The 21,191-nt window shown below is 53.8% G+C and overlaps 1 protein-coding gene across 1 annotated transcript in view; it reads right to left on the bottom strand.

The window, feature by feature from the left end:
- Positions 1-821: 821 nt before the first annotated feature.
- Positions 822-21,191, bottom strand: part of LOC133058471 (epididymis-specific alpha-mannosidase-like) — a 38,536-nt gene continuing 18,166 nt past the window's right edge. The window contains exons 8-19 of the mRNA XM_061145172.1: positions 18,503-18,690; positions 17,298-17,436; positions 15,842-15,975; positions 13,736-14,010; positions 9,608-9,799; positions 9,044-9,296; positions 7,790-7,900; positions 7,521-7,713; positions 5,887-6,024; positions 4,194-4,306; positions 2,291-2,411; positions 822-919 (exon numbers count right to left, since the gene is read on the bottom strand). Of these exons, the coding sequence (XP_061001155.1) occupies positions 822-919; positions 2,291-2,411; positions 4,194-4,306; positions 5,887-6,024; positions 7,521-7,713; positions 7,790-7,900; positions 9,044-9,296; positions 9,608-9,799; positions 13,736-14,010; positions 15,842-15,975; positions 17,298-17,436; positions 18,503-18,690 (1,955 nt within the window). The remainder of the gene's footprint in view (positions 920-2,290; positions 2,412-4,193; positions 4,307-5,886; positions 6,025-7,520; positions 7,714-7,789; positions 7,901-9,043; positions 9,297-9,607; positions 9,800-13,735; positions 14,011-15,841; positions 15,976-17,297; positions 17,437-18,502; positions 18,691-21,191) is intronic.

The raw sequence follows: 21,191 nt of genomic DNA, 5'->3' as shown, positions 1-21,191 counted from the left end.
AATCTTTGGGATGTTCTACATCCTTTTGTATGGCAGAGTAATAGTCCATTCTGAGGATACGGCATGCTTTGTGTACCCAGGTAGTGTGGATGCACACTTGGGTTGTGTCCACTTTTGGTCACTGTGAATATGCATGAAATAGTTCCTGGTGGGTGAAGGTTTCAATCCTTTGGGCACACCTGGGAGTAGAAGTTATGCTTTTCTTGTTGTTAATAATTCTTATATTGGACGTCCCCTGTTTCACCTGCTGTCAGTTTTTCCTCTCATCACCTAGTGACTTGAGCTGGGAGGCCCTCCTGCTCGGCAGGTGTGCCCATGAGGCACAGGGGGAATCTAGAGTTAGACTCACAGTTTGGCTTCAAACACCAGGTTCAGGGCTGCAGCTCCCTGCCCTGAATGGTGTGTACAGTCTCCCTGGTGCAGGGCCATCACCAGTCTGAGATGAGCCTGTGAAGGCGCCCAGCACACAGAAGGGCCACTATTAACCCCAGAGCCTGGTGAGATCCAGCAGGACCTGCAGGCAGATGCATTTTGGTATCAATGTGGGTATCCCCTCTGTCTTTAAGAGAATCTTCTATCTTTTGCAAATGAAGGAGGAAGTATGAGCTTATGTGAAGCTACCATCCTTGGGAAGAGAGGAGAAAGAGGGCTGGTTCTCGTGGGCAGGGCAAGAAACAGGTCCTTATGCAATTTTTATTTAAGAAATCAGAACACCTCAATTCCATCCATTTCCTGCCCTTAGCCCACCAGATAGGCAGCTGTTCCCCTCATCCATCCAGGCTGCTTTTCTCTGTCCGAGGCCCACAGAATCTGCCAAGGGTTCACTGCTCTTCAAAGTGAATGAAGAATGTCCGGATCTCCTTTGGGTAGATGGTGATGTTGGGGCCTCTGTGGGGTGGCAAGGGATGGTGGGAGCTACCTGGGGGAGCAGAGGTTGTCTATAACTCCCCTCTGGAGCCGCCTGCTTCCCCAGGTCACCACGTCCCTGCAACCCCCTCAGACCGTTCCTTCTGTCTGCATTCTTGTGGCTCCCTCTATGGTAATGGTCTTCAGTTGCTCCCTTTCTGACTGATGCCACTGCCCATGGGCCTCTTTTATTTATAGCATCCCCTGACAGCTCAGCCACAGTGAAGGCATGTACTGGTGGTCCTGGCCTTATATCCCCTGGGATGTAGCCTCAATGCCTAAGAGCTTTTTCACTGAGACCATGAAGGGGCCCTGCCTTTTATCTCACTGGGCTCCCCTGAAGCCACACACTGGGGTTCTGGCTTCACTCTTGGGATGGAACCTATTCATCTATTTTTCTACCCATTCATTAATCCACCCATCCATCCAATCATCCATCCATCCATTCTTGTCTATCCATCAAACCTCCATCTATTCATCCAACCATCATGCAGCCATCTTCCTTCCTTCTATTCTTCCATTCATCCATCCACCTTCTAGCCATCTTTCCATCCATCACCCACCCTTCTGCCCATCCATCTAACCTCCATCTATTCATCAATTTATCTTCTATCCTCTTTTCATCCTGCCTTCTGCCCATCCATCAATCATCCATCTTCCTTTCTTCCTTGCATCTTTCCATCCACCCATCATCCAATCATCTACCTGTCCAGCATCCATCTACTTCCTTTCCTTCCTTACATCTTTTTTCTGACCAACTGTCCTTCCATCTATCAGTGTATCACACATCAACCAGATGTTTACTCATGTACCCAGACTATCCTCTGCATGGTAGACAAAGAGGAAATAAATGGGTCAGAGCAGAATAAGGAGGAAGGGAGAGCAGGGGAGACAACTAGTAGCCTCGGACCTGGGGAAGCTTGATTAGGAGCAGTCTGGGATGAAGGGGACAAGGATATGTCAGACAGTGTGATCATTACAGGCAGAGACTGGGAGGCCAGAAGCAGTCAGTGATTTCTAAGAGCTAAGTGTGGAGTGTGTAGTGCAATGCACAGCATGACAGACATCAGAGTGTCCTGGTGTGTGCTTGCAAGTTTGGAGCTCATCCAATCTATGGAGTGGGCGTATGGCCTTGAAAACACACACACACACACACACACACACACACGCAGCCCCTGGCAAGAAGACTGACCTGAAGCTTTCCTTAACCTCCTGCAGTAGATTCAGGGAGGCTGAGACCTGGAGAAGGAGGGCAGCCTGTCCAAGGTCACAGGGGCCTTAGGGGGCAGAGCTGGGATCTGAGCCAGGTCTGTCGAGCTCCTGACCCTGGCTGAGGATCAGGCTGGAAATCCTGGGCAAAGGCCTGAACCAGGGGCTCACAGACCTCCGTGTTGGTGACCATCCCGTATCTTCCAGCTCCAGCGGTGCAGTGTGCTCACGTCCCAGGTCCCTGTGAGCGAGCGCTCCTCCACAGACACCACGGAACCCAGACCCCACAGCACGGACTGCAGGACAGGGGCACAGGGAGGTGAGCACCCGGCCCCAGATCAGAGGACAAAACAGCAGTGGGGGCAGCAGCAAAACCACGGCCCAGGGGACAGCATCCTGCTGCATTTCATTCTCAGGGCAAATCCCCATGGACAGGATGAGAGTGAAAGTTGCTCAGTCTTGTCCGACTCTTTGCGATCCCATGGACTGTAGTCCATGGAATTCTCCAGGCCAGAACACTGGAATGGGCAGCTTTTCCCTTCTCCAGGGGATCTTCCCAACCCAGGGATCGAACCCAGGTCTCCCACATTGCAGGCGGATTCTTTACCAGCTGAGTCACCAAGGATGGACAGGATAGATAGAATGGGCAGCCCCATTTTACAGATGAGGGAACTGAGGCCAAGGAGGAGCTGGTCTCCCCAGGTGCCAAGCTGGAGACGCACACCAGGAGAGGGCAGGCACATGGAGCTGCTCCCAGCCGTAAGTGCCCTCCTCCCCGCGCTGCTCAGGTGGAGCCCTGCCTTGCTCCAAGGTGGCGTTGGTCATGTTATCCACCCCCTTTTCCCATAATGCTCAGACTGTGCAGAGAGGGGAGGCAGGGGGTAGCCCCATCCCTGAGGAGGAAGGACAGTGCTGACTGGTAGGCTGGGGGATCTTCTGCAGGACCTTCCCTGAGAGGGTGGAAGGAGGAGGTGCGGAGGGCAAGGCGCTGTGTGCTGCCACCACGCCCTCTTCTGCATGTCCATCTGCTCCTGAGACCGGTGTCAGCTTGTGAGCAAGAGGTGACAAGGAGGAAGAAATGAAGCCAGCGCGCTGCTGAAGCCAGGCGGGAAGACGAAGCTGACAGTGTCTCTGATGACAGTGGACTGGGAGTCAGTGAGGAAAGAGACCACTCCCCACCCTTATATTCATGGCTGTGAAAGGAGGGCATCGGGAAGACACCACAGGGAGGGCTCCGGGTTGGGTGGTTCGGATTCTCTCAGATTGCAAGTATCCCTGAAGTCGAAGCAATAAGAGAGAGATTTAGAGAACTTCTCCGTGAGCAGGAGATGGGTAAAGAGCTCAGATCCCCCATGAAGAGGGCAGACTGGGGATAAAGGAGGGGTCTCCATACATCACGGGGGGTAGGGGGGAGGATGTGGCTGGTGCAGTTGGGGTTGACGCAGCAGCCTCACTTGTAGTGCGGGTCAGAGGGTGATCCAGGGGTCAGGAGGGGAGGGAGGACACAGGCAGGGGTCTGAGGGCACTGACATCCATCAGGGTGTCAGGCGCCCGTGTGTGCCTTATCAGCTGAGAGCATCAGCATCCTTGTGGGGAAAGACCCTTATTGCTCCATTTACAGGTGAGGACTCTGAGGTCCAGAGCCTGGGGTAGGGGCGTGGGGAGCAGGATACCAGGCAGAGATGCCCAGCCTCACACCCTGGACTGAGTGCCTCTGATCACCTACTTGATAATCCATGTGAGAATCTGTTTTGCTTTCTGATCCCACAAATAACATCTGTGTGGTGTAAAAAGATTTACTACAAGAAAGAAATGAGAAACGCACAAAATACAAGCATGTGATAAAGAAGCAAAAAGTCTAGAAGAACACCAGAAGGAGGGGGTGGGGTGCCCTCATGTACCCCAGGGATCAAATCTCATTGCTTTTTTTTTTTTCAAGACGACCATAAGGCATCTTTTAGCCAAGGTGGCATCTGAGTCAGGATGGTCACACTTGGGGTTTGCCTCCCTTGTGAACATCTGCTTGTGTATCCTGACTCAGTGATCCAGGAGTGGGACGTGGGGTGGGGGCAGGTTACCTGCAGATTCACCGTCACAGGCTGAGACCGGACAGGGTGCTGTCCCTTCTCATACAGATGGTGGAGCCGCAGCAGGACTCGGCGGAAGTCCACTTTGACCTGTCCTTGATGGCCTTAGAGACAGAAGGAAGGTGGCAATGATGACCCCTGTCTGGGCCTGGTACTTTACACATACCTCCCTTTTGCATTTTCAACCTCCCTCAGAGGCATCTAACACAGCCCCCACTTCAGAGACAAGAAAACCAAGGCTCAGAGAAGGGTAGGTGCTTGGTCTGCAACAGAGAAGGAGCGAGGATTCCAACCAGGTCCAGCCGATGTTAACGCTTCCCCCCATGCACACAGGGGCCAATGCCGATGCCTAGAAAGTCTTGACCTCATTCACAGTTGTGGTTCGTGCTGGGCCTGTCCTCCAACCTGCCAGTTCTCTGGTACAGTCTTTCTGCCTCTGCCCCAGTGAACAGTGGTGTGGCTTCTTGACTCTGAAGCCAACACAAAAGTGGTGTGTCATTTCCCACAGATGCTTTATCCTGTCCCTCTAATTGAGGAAGCCTGTGTTAGAAAACAGTCTCCATCTGCTGGTCCCTGGTGAACAAAGGAGTAGGGCCTTCCTTCTGGACCATACTAGACACACGGCATAGGGGTGAAACCTTACACTGTGTTAGGACCCTGAGAGTTTGGGCTCTTTGTTATTGCAGCAGAAAAGTTTATAGAATCTCCTTTCCCCCTTCCTCAGGCCGTGGTTAAGGACAGGAGCAACAGAAACAGGTGAAGACCTCTGGGTCCAGAACATGACAATGATGATGGTGATGGTGATGGTGGAGACAGTGATGATGGTGATGTTGGTGATAATGAGGACCATGGCGATGATGGTGGTGATGATGACATGAGGGTGATAAGAGTCTGGGAGAGCAGACTAGCCATCTGCTGCTGCTCCCCTCGCTTGGTCGCTTACTTTTCTCTGGGAGGAGGGACTTGCTTGCTTAGCCCAGGCTCCTCTCTCCTCATCTTTGGTACAGGCTGTCTCCAGGAGGTGGGTTCTCAGTGAGCTTTGCCTCCAGCACAGGTAAGCACGACTGCTGCTGCAAGAGATGATCCCCACCTCCTCTTCTGTGACACATGGAGCGAGGTGCAAGAGGTCAGTGTGAAGAAGCCATGTGGCTACAGGATTGAACCACAGCCTCCAACAACCACTTTATTAGCCACAAAGGTGGTATTTGGCCTCTGCCTCTTCCTTTCTCTCTTGACGCTCATCCTGCAGACCTTACACTGGAGTGTGCCAGCCCTTGGAGGGTCTCTGGGAACAGGGGGGTGGCTGAGGCATGGTCAGCCCCGCGTTTGAGATGCTCTGAGTATAAAGGGACACATAATGTGTACCAGGGGCTTTGGCAATATGATGAGCTGCTTCCTGGCAGTTGTTTCCTCCACCAGGAGGTCCTCCTGGATGCCCTGCTGGGGGCTCCCCTCTGTACATGGTCATTGTGGTCTAGATGGAACCTGGGCCCCACCTGTCCCTGGCTTGCTGAGCGACCTGCCTGTCAGTGGGCCTCTGTCTCCTCATTTGGCAGATAAGGAAACTGGGTGACCTCACAGAGCCTGGATGACTCTGGGGAGAGCAACTTTGCCTGGTGAGGGGTTTGGGGACCTGACAACGAAGAGGCAAGAGTGAGTCTGGACACCTGAACACCTGCCTCACCTTTCTGAAGATTGTGCAGGTGCTTCGTGTGGTTCAAGTTGTATGTCCAGCCTGGGATGCTGAGGATCTGAAGGTGGAGACTTGGAGGCAGTGTCACAGCCTCTTGCTGCTGGAAGTCTGGGTGAACCTGTGTAGTCTCTGCAAGGCAGATGGCCAACAAGGAGAGAGTTTGGGCCAAGCTACTCCTCCTGGCATTCAGAGCTCTCCACGTTAAGTGGAGCTTTCCACACTCATTTCATCCAGTCTCACACCCCTCCAAACTTGGCCCACACCACAGGCAGCCTGAAGCATCTGCTGGTGCAAATGCCATCTCTTCACAATACCTTGGGCTACAGTAATTGACGCTTTTGAATTGTGGTGTTAGAGAAGACTCTTGAGAGTCCCTTAGACAGCAAGGAGATCCAACCAGTCCATCCTAAAGGAAATCAGTCCTGAATATTCGTTGGAAGGACTGATGCTGAAGCTGAAATGCCAATACTTTGGCCACCTGATGCAAAGAATTGACTCATTTGGAAAGACCCTGATGCTGAGAAAGATTGAAGGCGGGAGGAGAAGGGGACAACAGAGGATGAGATGGTTGGATGGCATCACCGACTGAATGGACATGAGTTTGAGTAAGCTCCAGGGACTGGTGATGGACAGGGAGACCTAGCATGCTGCAATCCATGGGGTCGCAAAGAGTCAGACACAACTGAGTGACTGAACTGAACTGAACTGACAGTGATTGGTCAGGCTTGGGTCATGTGATTCGATCAGACCAATCAGATTCTCTCCTGGGATCTAGGCTCTTGAGACCTGAGTCTGAGTCTCAGTTCCTTTTGAGTGGGGGAGACACACAGTCCTAGAGTTGTTCACAGCTATGTCTCAGATAGGAGGAGGAAGAAGGTCTGCAGACAGAGCAAACCTCAGGTGACAGAAAGAAGGAAAGAAGTGGCCTCATGAAGCGTCCAGCGCCCAAGGTACAATTACACCCCAGCCCCTCTCTGGGGTGCATTGGCCTCTGAATAAAGTCTCCCTGTGGCTCAGATGGATCAGCTCCAGTTTCTCTCATGTGCCATCAGAGGAGCCCAGGGTGGGACCCATGGATGGAGCTGACCACAGCTTTGGAACTTGCTCACCATGGCAACATCCGTTCTGCAGGAAGGCCTCCCAAGTGCTAGAAAGGAACCACTGACTGACCCAGGAGCAGACCCCACCCTGCTGGTCCATCACATCTCCTCTCCTGGGAATCTGCCCCTGGACCTGGAGGTGGCCGGGAAGGCAGTTCTTGGCAGTCCTGGGAGAGATGGACATGAACACCTGCTCCCGAGAGGCCCTGAGCTGCTGTGTCTCTCTCCTGCCCTGGCCTCTTCTCCAGCTCCTTCTTCTGTTCCACAAGCATCTCTGGGCCTGGCTGCACCTTGGGATTCTTTTCTTCCAAACAAGAGAACATCAACTGATAGCCCTTGAAGTTGATTGCTGAACTCCCCCTGGTTCAGGAGCCCATCTCCACCAGACCTACAGGGCACCAGGCCCTCTCTTTGGCATCAATCCCTCTCCCACTGAATTGGTTTCTGCCTGAGCTCATCTCCCCCATACAGGTCGGCTCACCCCGGGGCAGGGATGACAGATGCGCCAAAAGGAGGCCTTCTTACCGCTCACGTCTCGAATCAGCACGACGGGCCTGTGTTGCAGCGCCACCCCGCTCCTCGGGCCGAGGTCCCTGGTGAGGGTCCGGGGTCCCAGCAAGAGCCAGAGCACTGAGTGGACAACCGAGGTGTCGTTCAGCGTGAGGTCGTCCGATGAGTTCCCTTGTTTGTTGTTCCACAGCCGCCGATGGAGCATGACCTGTAGGGAAGAGTCATCTGACAGGCCCCGCCTGGCCCCTGGCGGACCCGTGGTGACCAGAGGGGCCTCCTCCTACCTCCATCTGCCCGCTCCCTTGGCTGGAGACGCCGTGCGCCTGCTCCGACAGCAGCACCAGCCTGCTCTGCCTGTCCTGGATGAAGGCCGACTGAGTCATGGGGTAGTAATTCTGTGGACAGAAATATTGCCAGACGGGTGGTCATGGTCATGGTCATGGCCGGGTAGGCCACCTGATCAGGCATCTGCCTTGGGCCCCCACCAGCCTCCCCACAGGCACAGTGGCAAGCTCAGGGCGGCCCTGGTAGCGGCGGGGAGGGGCTCTGACTTGTGAGATGGACGCCCTGGGATTCAAATCTAGTTCCACTGCTTCTTGACCTTACGAGCTGGGGGACTCAGGCTGCCCAGGCCTCAGTTTCTCCACCTGTAAAAGGAGCTCCCAAACCATCCCTGAGAAACTGTGGCAGGAAGGGCATGAAGGCTTGGGTGTCAGTCCAGTCTGAGATAGGCTAATGGTTGCCCGATAGTAAAGGGCTCAAGACTGGGCTGGAAAGCGGTCACATAGTCCACACCCTTTGTTCTGTTGGAGCAAGATGTCCTGGGCCGAGGGCCTTGGACTCTCTGGAGCCCAGGCCACAGGGGGTGAGAACCAGCCAACAGGGATGAGAGGGACCAGAAGCTCAAGGAAGACGGAGCAGGGAGGGGCCACATTCCCCACTGGAAGGAGAAAGAACTAACGTGGATTGAGGCTCACGAGGTGCCCAGCCTGGCACTGCTCCTGGATCATCCCAGCTGATCACACAGCGCTGGGGGGAGGTTACCCCCTTCCCCAGGAGAGCACCGAGGCCCAGGGAGGCCGAGGGACTTGTCCCAGGTCACGCTGCTGGGGGCAGAGCATCTCAGAGCTGGATGATTGCAGAAATCAGCCTGTGCTCACGTTTCCCAGGCAACTAGGCAGTAGCCTGCCTAAGAGCAGCAAAGGAGGGTCACAGCCGCTCAGGCCTGGACAGGCACCTGCATCTGCTTCATCCTCAGAGCAATCCCAGCGGGTCAGTCATCTGACAGAAGAGGACACGCCGTGCCCACAGTGGACCTCAGGGACCTCAGGCCCTCATATGTGGGGGCCCCAGAGCTCTGACCCCAGGTCTGAACAAGCCTGGGTCTCAGCCCCTAACGGCACACGTGGGCGACAGAGGTTCTGGGAGATGCTCTGGAGGCCTCTGCCGCTGGAGCTAAAGGGGTGTCTCCAGCCTCTGGAGAGAGGCTGCCTCTCAGGTCTGTGGTCACTACTCCCATGAGGCACCACAGGACATACCCGAGCGATAGTGTTCGCCTTGTACTCCTTGTAGGCTCTGCGCTGCATCTGGTACCCATTGTTGTCGGAGTAGAGGACCCGGCCGGTGTTGAGATTGGTGCTGGTCCTCAAGATGGCCTCGCGGTTCAGCTCCAAGGGGCCCACCCTGTACTCCTGCTCTAGACGATGACACAGCAGCTCCCCGTCAGCGCCCGGGGGCCCGAGGGCCAGCCGGGAGTAGATGGTGTACGTGGGGTCACGGTCATTCACCGTTCTGGAGGAGGAGCGGAAGAGATACGTCAAGCTGGGGGAGACTTCCGGATGCCAGTCCCTCCTCCTTTCTTTCCTGGCAGGCAGGGCAGGCAGAGGGGCTTCTTGGGCAAAAGAACAGGAGGACCCACTTCACCAGAGGCCCTGAGCACCTGGCCCGTTCTGGGTGGCTTATTTCTCTGCATTAATGAAAACACAGGAATGCTCTCATGTGTATATCATCGCCGGGTTTCCCAGGCGGCTCAGTGGTAAGATCCCCCACCCGCCCGTGACCACCTACTGTGTGCTATGCACAACCAGAGGGGCCGACCTCACCTGTAGAAGTATTGCCGGATCTCGGTCACGAGCTGCCCCTCCAGGATCTCCATCTCCACAGCCGCCCACGCTGGCTTCGCTGTACCATTAGGAGTAAACACGGAGTTATCGGAAATGGATTCCTGACCCCAACCATGGTGATTGTAGTATTCCATGAACTCCTGGGTCACCCAGATGGTTCGGTTACTCTGTCTGCAGAGGTGGAGAAGAGAAAATGGTAGGATTGTTGTGGACAGTTTCTTCCAGGCATTCTCCCTGTGATGGGATCCAGGCTCAGAAGGCCTCCCTTTAATATTAAGACACCAACATGGAACCGGGAGTGAACAAAAATAACTTCCTCAGAGCCTACGTGACTCATGAGGACCCTCAATGAAGCTCATGCACTCAGCTTGGACAACAGCTCCGTGGACTCTCCAAGAGCCCAGGAGGTACAGATTTTCTCCCTATTCAGGAAAGAATCCCACAGGAGGAGGGGAGGGAGGCTGCAAAACAGGCTTCCAAGGGCATAAGCAGAGGGCCTAACATGGTTTCAGAGACTCTGACTTCACTGCTTTATTGAGTTAAATATTTATTATCTATTTCTGCTTTATTGACTAGATGGACCTTTGTTGGCAAAGTAATGTCTCTGCTTTTCATATGCTGTCTAGGTTGGCCATAACTTTCCTTCCAAGGAGTAAGCGTCTTTTAATTTCATGGCTGCGATCACCATCCACAGTGATTTTGGAGCCCAGAAAAATGAAGTCAGCCACTGTTTCCACTGTTTCCCCATCTAGTTGCCATGAAGTGATGGGGTTGGATGCCATGATGTTAGTTTTCTGAATGTTGAGCTTTAAGCCAACTTTTTCACTCTCCTCTTTCACTTTCATGAAGAGGCTCTTTAGTTCTTCACTTTCTGCCATAAGGGTGGTGTCATCTGCCTATCTGAGGTTATTGATATTTCTCCCGGCAGTCTTGATTCCAGCTTGTGCTTCCTCCAGCCCAGCATTTCTCATGATGTACTCTGCATATAAGTTAAATAAGCAGGGTGACAATATACAGCCTTGATGTACTCCTTTTCCTATTTGGAACCAGTCTGTTGTTCCATGTCCAGTTCTAGAGATACCAAGGGAGCATTTCATGCAAATTTGGGCACAATAAAGGACAGAAATGGTAAGGATCTAACAGAAGCAGAAGATATTAAGAAGAGGTGGCAAGAATACACAGAAGAACTGTACAAAAAAGATCTTCATGATCCAGATAATCATGATGGTGTGATCACTCACCTAGAGCCAGATATTCTGGAATGTGAAGTCAAGTGGGCCTTAGGAAGCATCACTACCAACAAAGCTAGTGGGGGTGATGGAATTCCAGTTGAGCTATTTCAAATCCTGAAAGATGATGCTGTGAAAGTGCTGCACTCAATATGCCAGCAAATTTGGAAAACTCAGCATTGGCCACAGGACTGGAAAAGGTCAGTTTTCATTCCAATCTCAAAGAAAGGCAATGCCAAAGAGTGCTCAAACTACCACACAATTGCACTCATCTCACACGCTAGTAAAGTAATGCTCAAAATTCTCCAAGCCAGGCTTCAGCAATACGTGAACCGTGAACTTGCAGATGTTCAAGCTGGTTTTAGAAAAGGCAGAGGAACCAGAGATCAAAGTGCCAACATCCACTGGATCATCAAAGAAGCAAGAGAGTTCCAGAAAAACATCTATTTCTGCTTTATTGACTATGCCAAAGCCTTTGACTGTGTGGATCACAGTAAACTGTGGAAAATTCTGAAAGAGATGGGAATACCAGACCACCTAACCTGCCTCTTGAGAAACCTGTATGCAGGTCAGGAAGCAACAGTTAGAACTGGACATGGAACAACAGACTGGTTCCAAATAGGAAAAGGAGTACATCAAGGCTGTATATTGTCACCCTGCTTATTTAACTTATATGCAGAGTACATCATGAGAAATGCTGGGCTGGAGGAAGCACAAGCTGGAATCAAGACTGCTGGGAGAATTATCAATAACCTCAGATATGCAGATGACACCACCCTTATGGCACAACTCTGTGGTCACACAAAATAGCATATACGTGTACAGTGTAACATGGTGACTTGTGTGGTATGTGAAATATATCAACACGCTTGTCATATATGAAAGAACAAAGGCCCTCCTCCAGCAAACTGGGCTGGGGTGGTCTGTGCACATAGTGGCTGCCCCCCGCAGGCCTTTGCACAGGCAGGTCCTTCTAAGGAACCACTGTCTGCTTGTCTGACCCATGGATTCCTTCCAGACTTCAAGGCCTCAGGCCTGGCTCTGGGGGTCTCGTCCCTGCCAAGCCTCCTCTGAGCCGCCCTCTGTCTATTCCAACTGGCTGCCCTCTCTGGCTTGTGGCAGGTGCTAGCTGGACCCTTCCTGGGGGGTGAGGGAGCCCAGTAAGAAGCACACCTTCCCTCACCTGAGCCCAAAGCACCTGAAGACACACCGGGATCAGGCAGATGGACAGCAGGACGCTCCTGGGAAGGGCTACGCGGGGATGTGGCTTGGGTGTGGGGCACCCGGGGGTGGGCAGAAAGGGATGGGGGGCTGGAGCCGGCCCTTCAGGGCATTCCAGAAGGGGCGTGGGGCCTGAGTGATGACGGAGCCCAAAGCCGGCCTGCAGCTTCCCCTTTCCCTGCCTGACCAGGGAGGCTCACATGTGCTGGGGTTGTACCCCGTTTCTGCTGCCCCCCCACACCCTCTGCTGACCTCCCATGCTGGCTGCACTCTGCCCTCCCTGCCTGCCTCATGCCCTCCCAAGACGTCCCTGTGGACTGACTGAAGGACAGAACTTCCCATGAACCCCATTGGAGGCCAGTCGTGGTCTGAGCTTAAAGAGCTGCTGACAGCTGACGGGGATGAGCTCCAGGTGACGCGCGCCTTTCTCACGTCAACACCCCATCTCCCTCCCCTGCAGTCTGGCCCCTTTCCTCTCTTTCCTTCACCTCACTTTCTAGCCGGTGCTCCTCCCACGCTTCCTGTTCCCCCGAGTCTTCTTCCTGTGAGGAGGTCACAGGAGGAAGTGGAAGTGGGTGTGTTGGAAGAGGCGGCTGAGGAGGAATGAAAGCTGCCTGGGATGGGAACAGAGGGTGGACAAAGGTGGCTCCAGACTCTGGGAGCCAACTTTCCTGGGGCTTAGCTGCCCTCTCCACTGTAAACAAATGACCCCTGATAAATGACTACATGAGTGAATGGATAGATAGATGGAAGGGTGGATGGAGATGTGGAGGGGTGGGTGCAAGGATGAATGTGTGGTGAGTGGATGGGGGATGGATGGATGGGAGCGTTGGTGGATGGATGGGTTTTCTGTGTCTCTCAATTTTAGAAAATTTTACAATGGCTACACTTTCTCCATGGTGAACTTTTCAAACCCTCTCCCCCTCTTTTTTTTTTTTTCCTGGTGGACCAACATCTTTGGAATGTATAAGTTCACAGAAGGTTTTCTTGACCTGGCCCAGTCTCACACACTTCTCCAGCACCGCAGTTCAAAAGCATTGATTCTTCAGCACTCAGCCTTCTTTATAGTCCAACTCATACATCCATACATGGTTACTGGAAAAACCATAGCTTTGACTCTACAGACCTTTGTTGGCCAAGTGATGTCTCTGCTTTTTAATATGCTGTCTAGGTTTGTCAGCCATCAGACCAGTCAATCCTAAAGGAAATCATCCCTGAATATTCATTGGAAGGACTGATGCTAAAGTTGAAGGTCTAATACTTTGGCCACCTGATGCAAAGAGCTGAGTCATTGGAAAAGACCAGATGCTGGGGAAGATTGAAGGCAGGAGGAGAAGGGGATGACAGGGGATGAGATGGTTGGATGGCATCACTGACTCAGTGGACATGAATTTGAGCAAACTCCGGGAGAGAGTGAAGGACAGGGAAGCCTGGTGTACTGCAGTCCATGGGGTCATAAAGCACTGGACATGACTGAGCAATTAAACAGCAACACCAAGACTCACACACCTAGAAATAAACCTTGTTACACAGCAAGGGGCTTCACCACCATCAAATCCTTGACATACAGCTGAGGAAATGGAGAACCAGGTGAGGCACTACTTGCCCAGGTCCTAGGACATTCCTGGCCTCAGAGGCAGCAAGGGCTGCACCTCACCTCTCCCAGATGCTGTGCATCAGGTTGGTGTCCTTGTCCAGGAACACGGTGTAGCACTCATTCTCCACGTGCACCAGGCGCCTGACCACTTGCTTATGATTTTTCCTGGGTCTGCGGTCAAACTGGTTGGTGCTGCCCACGGAGGCCCCAGTCTCTTGAGTGTCCTTCTGGGCCCTCCTCATGGGCCTGATGACGTAATACCGGTAGCTGAGTCCTGGGATGGTGGTCAGCACAAGCAGGTCATAGGCAGATGGCATCTCCTTTGAGTTCTGTACCTGCAAGTCCAGAGGGACAGGATCACATGATGGATGTCACGTGGGGGGAAGACATCTCAGTTTCCTTAGCAACCCTGGGCTGATACACCTCCTGGATGGTGTGCTTGCTCCCCACGGGGACAGCAGGGTCATTCATCAATGGGCTGAGCTGGGCTCCTCTCCTGCATCCTCTCTGCTGAACAGGGTCCTAGCCCAGCCCCTTCTCCCTCCTCTTTTCCTTTTTCTTTGGGGGCTGAAAAAATCAACATCCCTCCTTCACAACTCTCCCTGCTGGTTCCTGCCTCTGAGCTTTTGCTCACGCTGTTCCCTTGACCTGGAGGGCCTCCTCTTTGGAGGGAGCTTTCTTGTCTCTTCATCCTCCAATTTTCTGGAGGAGGGAGGTTTTCAGGATTTTCCCCATCTCCAAGTTATCTGATTTAGGGATGGGATGAGGACTCTGGATCCATGTAGGGAGCCCCCTCATTCTCCAGGGAACAGGTCCCATCTCTGGGCTGCTGAGGGTTTTGTGGAGGGGGCCAATTAACAAGCTCATGTTGCTTCTCACCACCTCCAGCCTGGTTGTTCTATGAACTAAAGCAGACATGATGTTCCCACGCATACCCGTCAAACTGTCCTGAAGGCTCACCTCCACTACAGTTATCATCTGTCACATTCTCTGCGTTCTAATTTTGTTTCCTACTTGGATCCCCCTGCTAGAATACTAGACCCCCGAGGGCAGGGACTTTTGTCTGCTTGCTTATTAAAGTTTCTCCAGCACCTAGCGTAACCCTGACATGCAGTAAGTGTTCAATAATATTAAATGCATTTATTCTTAGTGGGTATTGCCTTCAGGTGGGGAGAGGGGATGTTGGGTGTTGGGTCTTCTCAAACAATATCCTTCCCTCCTCCATCAAAGTGAGAGGATCTTCCTCCTGTGTCTCAGCTAAGTGCTGGTTGGTGGTCTCACTCTGTATCTTAATTGTCCATTTCTGTGTCTGCTCCCTGAACCCCAAGTGACTCCAACATCCCATACTCAGCTTGAGGCCACATCCCAGATAGGCGTTTGGAAGTGTTTACTGAATGGCCAAGTGATGGCAGTACCTCTATCATCTCCTCAAGGAAGGATTGGCTGGGGATACGTAGGGCACCCTCTGAAACCACCTTCAGTCCTGGTTGTGGATGGAGGTGAGGAGGGACCGCACACTCACACTGGATGTGGGTGTTGCAGAAAGAGGCAGCTTGGGCTCAGCTCCTAACATGGCACATCCATAACGATCCACCTTTAAGATCCTTTATGCCCTTCCACACAAGGTGGAAATTTACGAGCATGTGTGCTAATTCATTTCCGTCGTGTCCATCTCTTTGCAACCCTATGGACTGTAGCCAGCCAGGCTCCACTGTCCATAGGATTCCTCAGGCAAGAATACTGGAATGGGTTGCCATGCCCTTCTCCAGGGGATCTTCCCAATCCAGGGATCGAACCCGCATCTTCTGAGGCTCCTGCATTGCAGGCAGATTCTTTACTGCTGAGCCACCGGGGAAGCCCAGAAATTTATATGAGAATATATATATTCCCAAAGGAGAGGCAGGAGGCAAAGCTTCCCTTGCAGCTTAGATCACCCGAAGATGTTCCAAGGAGGCAACATAAGAAGGGACTTCTGGTCATGACGGATGCCCAAAGCCCAGGGTCAGTCCCCTGGGTGGATCTCACTGACCCTAATGGACAAGTGCCCCATTATGGTGATAGCAGAGTTATTTCATGATCATGTCAAAGTTTCCCACTTTTAGGGGTCCCTGCCTGGATCAGAGACAGCAACCACAAGTGCAGCTGAGGCAGGATTCCCACCCATACCTGTGCAGGCACGGGGTTGCCTGTTTCATCTGTGAGGTTGACCTCGGGGAAGTCCACAGTCAGGGTGACGATGGTGGTGACTGTCCATGCCAGGGGATTGTAAACCACGGCAAGATGTCCCCCAGGCTCTGGGCCTGCATACAGACAAGAGGTTTTACTGCCACCACCTGACATACTCCATACATCTGGATGCCCCTCAGAACGAGGGAAACTGAGGCTGGTAAGACCAGCCCTGCAGATCCTAGGTGAGAGGGACAGGCCGAAACTTGGGATCAGGCATGCAGTCCCCTCTACACTGTTCATACTATCATCCTGATCCCCAAGTGCAGGGGTGGGGGGTGGCCCTCCAGAAGCTGAGGGTCCATGAAATCCTCACCCATCTCTCCCTGTCAGCCCACTTTCCTGGTGAGGATGGTGAGGCCCTGAAAGGTGAATTATCTGCACAAGGTGACCCATCTCCTAAGGCCTGGCTCCAAAGCACTTGGCGAAGGAGGGATGGAGAATTCTCTGGAGCTTGGAGGGTCATGTTCAATCACCTAGTTCAGCTCTGGAGGCCCCTGTGATACGGACCTGGATACCCCTTCCACTCCATACGCCACCCCCACCCCCCAGCATGTGTTGTAGGTTCTGTCCTTTCCGATGACTCCCTGATCCCTGAACACCCACACTTTCCAGCCCCTGGCCTCTGCCCGGGCAGCTCCTATGGCAGAATGCCTTTCTGGGGTCCCCACCTACCCCTTGCCCGGGGAGCTGCCCTCCTGAGCTCATGGCAACAGAAGGTCCCACCAGCACTGAATTGGACCCCAGTTCTAGCTCTCTTTCTGAGACTGTCTTCCTCTCCCAATCCCAGTCTCTGTGGGCAGGGGCCTGTCTGCTGCACCCTTGGTCCCCGGGGCCTTTCCCAGGTGTGAAGGTAGGATGGGATTGTACGCAGACACAGAGGGGAGGGCGGAGCAGCAAGGCCAGAAGGGGAAGGGCATGGTGAAAGAGAGCAGGCTGAGTGTGGACCCCTGCAGAAGGTGCGGCAGGCCTGGTGCCTGCCCAGGGAGACCAACTTGTCTTTGCCCAGGATTTGCAGGGATGAAGCCCGTCAGTTTCAGGCAAATGGCCTGATCAGTCACTTTTCCCATGTGACACAGTCATAGTCACACAGGCTGGTCAAATGGTGGCTTTAACATGATGTGGCCCCAAGCTGAGCTCGGGAGGGACCATGTTAACATTTATTCCTCCCTCTATTTGTCACATCACCCCTTCTTTGTTCACAGAGAAGAAACAGAGGCTCAGAGAAGTGACTGCCCCTTGTCAACTTCCTGATGAAAGTAAGAACCACATCTGGGATTGGGACTAGGCGTTTGAAGCCCAGTGGAACAGGCGTCTGCACAGACCTCGAGGTTCTCTTCTTAGAAAAAGATGGACCCTGCCAGGCCTCAGGATCCACCACCAGGGGCATGCTTACCGGAGAGGACTGGGGACCTGTCCTGGATGATGGAGGCCATCAGCTTGCGTACCCCCTGCATCCCAGTGCTCAGGTGCTCCTCATACATGTCTCTCACGTTGGGGGTGTGAGTCCCTGTGATGGCATAATGGTCCTGGACCTGGGCCACCCCCCAGAGCCAGAAGGAGTGGGGTCAGGACCTGCCCCTGCTCAGCACCTGCTCTCCTGGCACCCACTGGGCACCTTTGCAGCAGGTGCTAATGGAGAAGGTGGGGGTTTTTTACAGAAGTGGAAACTGAGGTCAGAGAGGCTGTTGGACTTGCCCAACTTTTGTTTACCTTGATCTGAATCCCTGACCTGGGACAAAGAACAGACTTCTGGAAGCAACCCCCTCTCTGCCACTACCACCCCCAGCTTCACCTCCCAGGCCTAGTCATCCCACAAGTGCTGCTAACCTGCTTCAGACACGCTCCATACATGACCTTGAACTTGTCTGCACTGAGTAGGGGTAGGATTACCTCTTCTTCACAGAAGAGAACCTGAGCCACCATAGGGTGAAGTTACATTTCTGGCCACTCCAGTGGATGCATAAGTCAATCTGCTTCACCCCCCACTACACACAGTGACTAGTCCTACCAGATGTTAATTCCCTTTGGGTGACGATGAAAGTCATGGTTAGTACAGCCCATTTCTGACTGGGTGAGGACACAAGTTATAGAACTTCTTAGATCTCAGTTTCCCCATCTGTATAGTGGGGGACAAGTGAGATGGAAATTAGTGAACAACTTCCTTTGTAGCAGCCACAAAGCCCACAGGGTTATGTGCTAGGTATATTATCCCATTCAATGGGCCGCCACCTTCCTAGGTAGACATTGTCCAGGGAGTGAACTGGGCTCAGAGAGGCAAAGTCACTTGCCTGAGGCCACACAGCTCAGCTGAGATGTGAACCTGCAGAGGACGGCTGGGCACCAATACTGCCCCACTCCGCCCTCCAGGTGGGTATGGTTCCAAAGTTCACTGAAGCCGCCAGGGGGAAGTCTGGGGACCTAGCCTTAATGCAGCTTCATCGTGCACGGGTCCCGGGACGCGGGGTGACCTCACTGTTCTCATCTGTCAAGTGGACCTGTAGAGACCGGGGACGGGGAGGCTCTGGTGGCCTAGGGAGGGGGATGAACACACCCAGGAGGGTCCGATCCTGTTCCTGCCATGGAGAGGTGTGGCGTTACCTCAGAGACCGCCCAGCGGAGCTGCTGGAGCTGCTGCAGGGCCCAGGCCGGGTCCAGGAACCCGTGCGGGGCCAACATGAAGCGTGTGAACATGGACTCCCCGGCGTAGAGCAGAGCGCTGGCTCGCCGCGCCAGCCCCTTGAGCCCACTTCGGGAGGTGTAGAACCCGGTCCAGGAATGAAGCACATCTAGGAGAATAAGGCCAGTAGTGGGTGTGAGGTCCTGCCCACAGAGGCCCCTGCACCCTAGTCTGGGAAGGGCTGAGGATGATTTGGCCAGTGAAAGGTCTGCCTGGATAACCTGGGAGACAACCCAGGATAGCCATTGATCTTAGGGCTTCCCTGGTAGCTCAGACGGTAAAGCGTCTGCCTGCAATGCTGGAGACTCGGGTTCGATCCCTGGGTCGGGAAGATCCCTGGAGAAGGAAATGGCAACCCATTCCAGCATCCTTGCCTGGAGAATCCCATGGATGGAGGAACCTGGTAGGCTATAGTCCACAGGGTCACAAAAAGTTGGACATGACTGAGCGACTTGACTTTCACTTTCAGGGCTCCTACACCAACTAGGCCAGCAAAAGCCCAAGACCCCTGAAAGACCTGGGTAGATGGGAAGGTCTGACTGGTCTGGGCCAGGCCTGGAGAGGCCTGGTTACTGAGGTGACCGGAATGATGGAGACATGAATCTCAGTGTGAGCCTGCGGGTGCTAAGCCATTTCAGTCATGTCCAACCCTATGCGACCCTATGGACAGTGGCCCGCCAGGCTCCTCTGTCCATGGGATTCTCCAGGCAAGGATACTGGAGTGGGTTGACCTGACCTCCTCAGTGTGAGCCTGGGACCCTGGGAACGCCTGTGAGCAAAGGTCTTGGAGGACTTGAGGGGAGGAAGGAGTGGGACGAGGGCCAAGAGGACAGGACCCACAGAAGTGCCTGGAGTGCTGGAAGCTCCTGTGTGTGTCACTTCTAGGGTGACTAGGAGCCTGGACAGGCATTTCAGCGGGGTCCCTCTGGCTGCCTGCGGGGAGGGGCAGGAGAGGTGGGGGCAGCTGAGAGAGCCCGGTAGACACTGTCCTGACCCTGACTGACAGGACAAGGTGGGGGGTGGGAGGACGGAGGCTGAGCACCTTGGGGACAGGCTGTGTCTCAGCAGGTGGCTCAGCGTTCCCTGCTATTTCTGCTTCCTGCCTCCTCCCCAGGCTGGTGGTGGCTTGGTGGTTTAGTTGCTAAGTCGTGTCTGACTCTTGCAACCCCATGGACTGTGGCCTACCAGGCTCCTCTGTCCATGGAATTCTCCAGGCAAGAATACTGGAGTGGGTTGCCATTTCCTTCTCCAGGAGATCTTCCTGACCCAGGAATCGAACCCAGGTCTCCTGCATTGCAGGCAGGTTCTTTACCATCTGAGCTACAAGGGAAGCCTCCCAGGCTGGGCTGTGCCCCTATTCCCTATTCTTCCCTCAAAGGACCTGGCTCAGACCAGGAGGGGTAGCCGCCTGGCCTGGGGAAGGGTCACAGATGCAAGGGTCCTCCACAGCTCCTCCCCCGCGATGAGTGTGTACAGGTCAGGCACAGCCTCTCCACAGCCTCAGCTATAAGCTCCGCACCAACTGACCAAAGCTGACAAGATCCCACAGCCCTCAGATCAGGGCCCAAACCTCTTCTGTGATATCCAGCCTCTGATTAAATGGTGCTTCCTCCAGGAGGCAGAGAGGGAAATGGCAACCCACCCCAGGATTCTTGCCTGGAGAATTTCATGCACAGAGGAGCCTGGCGGGCTACAGTCTATAGAGTCGCAAACAGGACTGAGTGACCAACACACCTCCAGGAGGAAGTTACATAGCCACCCCCACCCACCTCCACACCCACTGGACTTCTCTGCATCCCCTCCACCTGGATGAAGCCGCTTCCCCACAGACTTCCCCCTCCAACCTCAACATAACCCCGCCTACATCCTTGTATCCCCTCCCACCTCAAGTGTAACCAGATCCACATAGAGCATCCACTTTCACCTGGGGTGGAGCCCCACCCACTTCCTTGTAGCTCCTCCCACCTACACCAGCCCACCAAGCTCCTCTGTCCATGGAATTCCCCAGGTCAGAATGGAACCCCGCCCACTTCCATTAGCCCCTCCCATCTACAGCAGCCCACCAGGCTCCTCCTTCCCTGAAATTCTCCAGGCCAGAATGTAGCCATTTCCTTCTCCAGAGGATCTTCCCAACCCAGGGATCCAACCCAGGTCTCCCGCACTGCAGGCTCATTCTTTACTGTCTAAGCCAGCAGGGAAGCCCAGGAATACTGGAGTGGGTAGCCTATCCCTTCTCCAGGGGATCTGCCCATCCCAGGAATCGAACCAGGGTCTCCTGCATTGCAGGTGTGTGTGTGTGTTCAAGTCACACATTGCTGTGTGTGAATTCTTTACCAGCTGAGCTACCAGGGAAGACACACCAGAAGCCAGTCCTCTCCTAATATGAGGTTCCCGGGAAGTGTCCTGAGAGCTAAACAGCTTCCCCTTCTCACCACTCAGATGAGAGGCCAAGGCCCGAGAGGCACGACCAACCCAGGTCTGCGGGAGTCAGGGCAGCGCCCAGCCCGGAACCAACCCCTCCTGGTGGGGACCCATCCTGGTGTCTCTTTGCAAGGGAAGGGGATGAGAAGAGAAGCATTTACGGTTGAACTGCCGTGTCGGTGTCCCTCC

This window comes from Dama dama, chromosome 6 (assembly GCF_033118175.1).
Source record: "Dama dama isolate Ldn47 chromosome 6, ASM3311817v1, whole genome shotgun sequence".
Lineage (NCBI taxonomy): Eukaryota > Metazoa > Chordata > Mammalia > Artiodactyla > Cervidae > Dama > Dama dama.
This window is presented reverse-complemented; position numbering and strand designations above follow the sequence as displayed.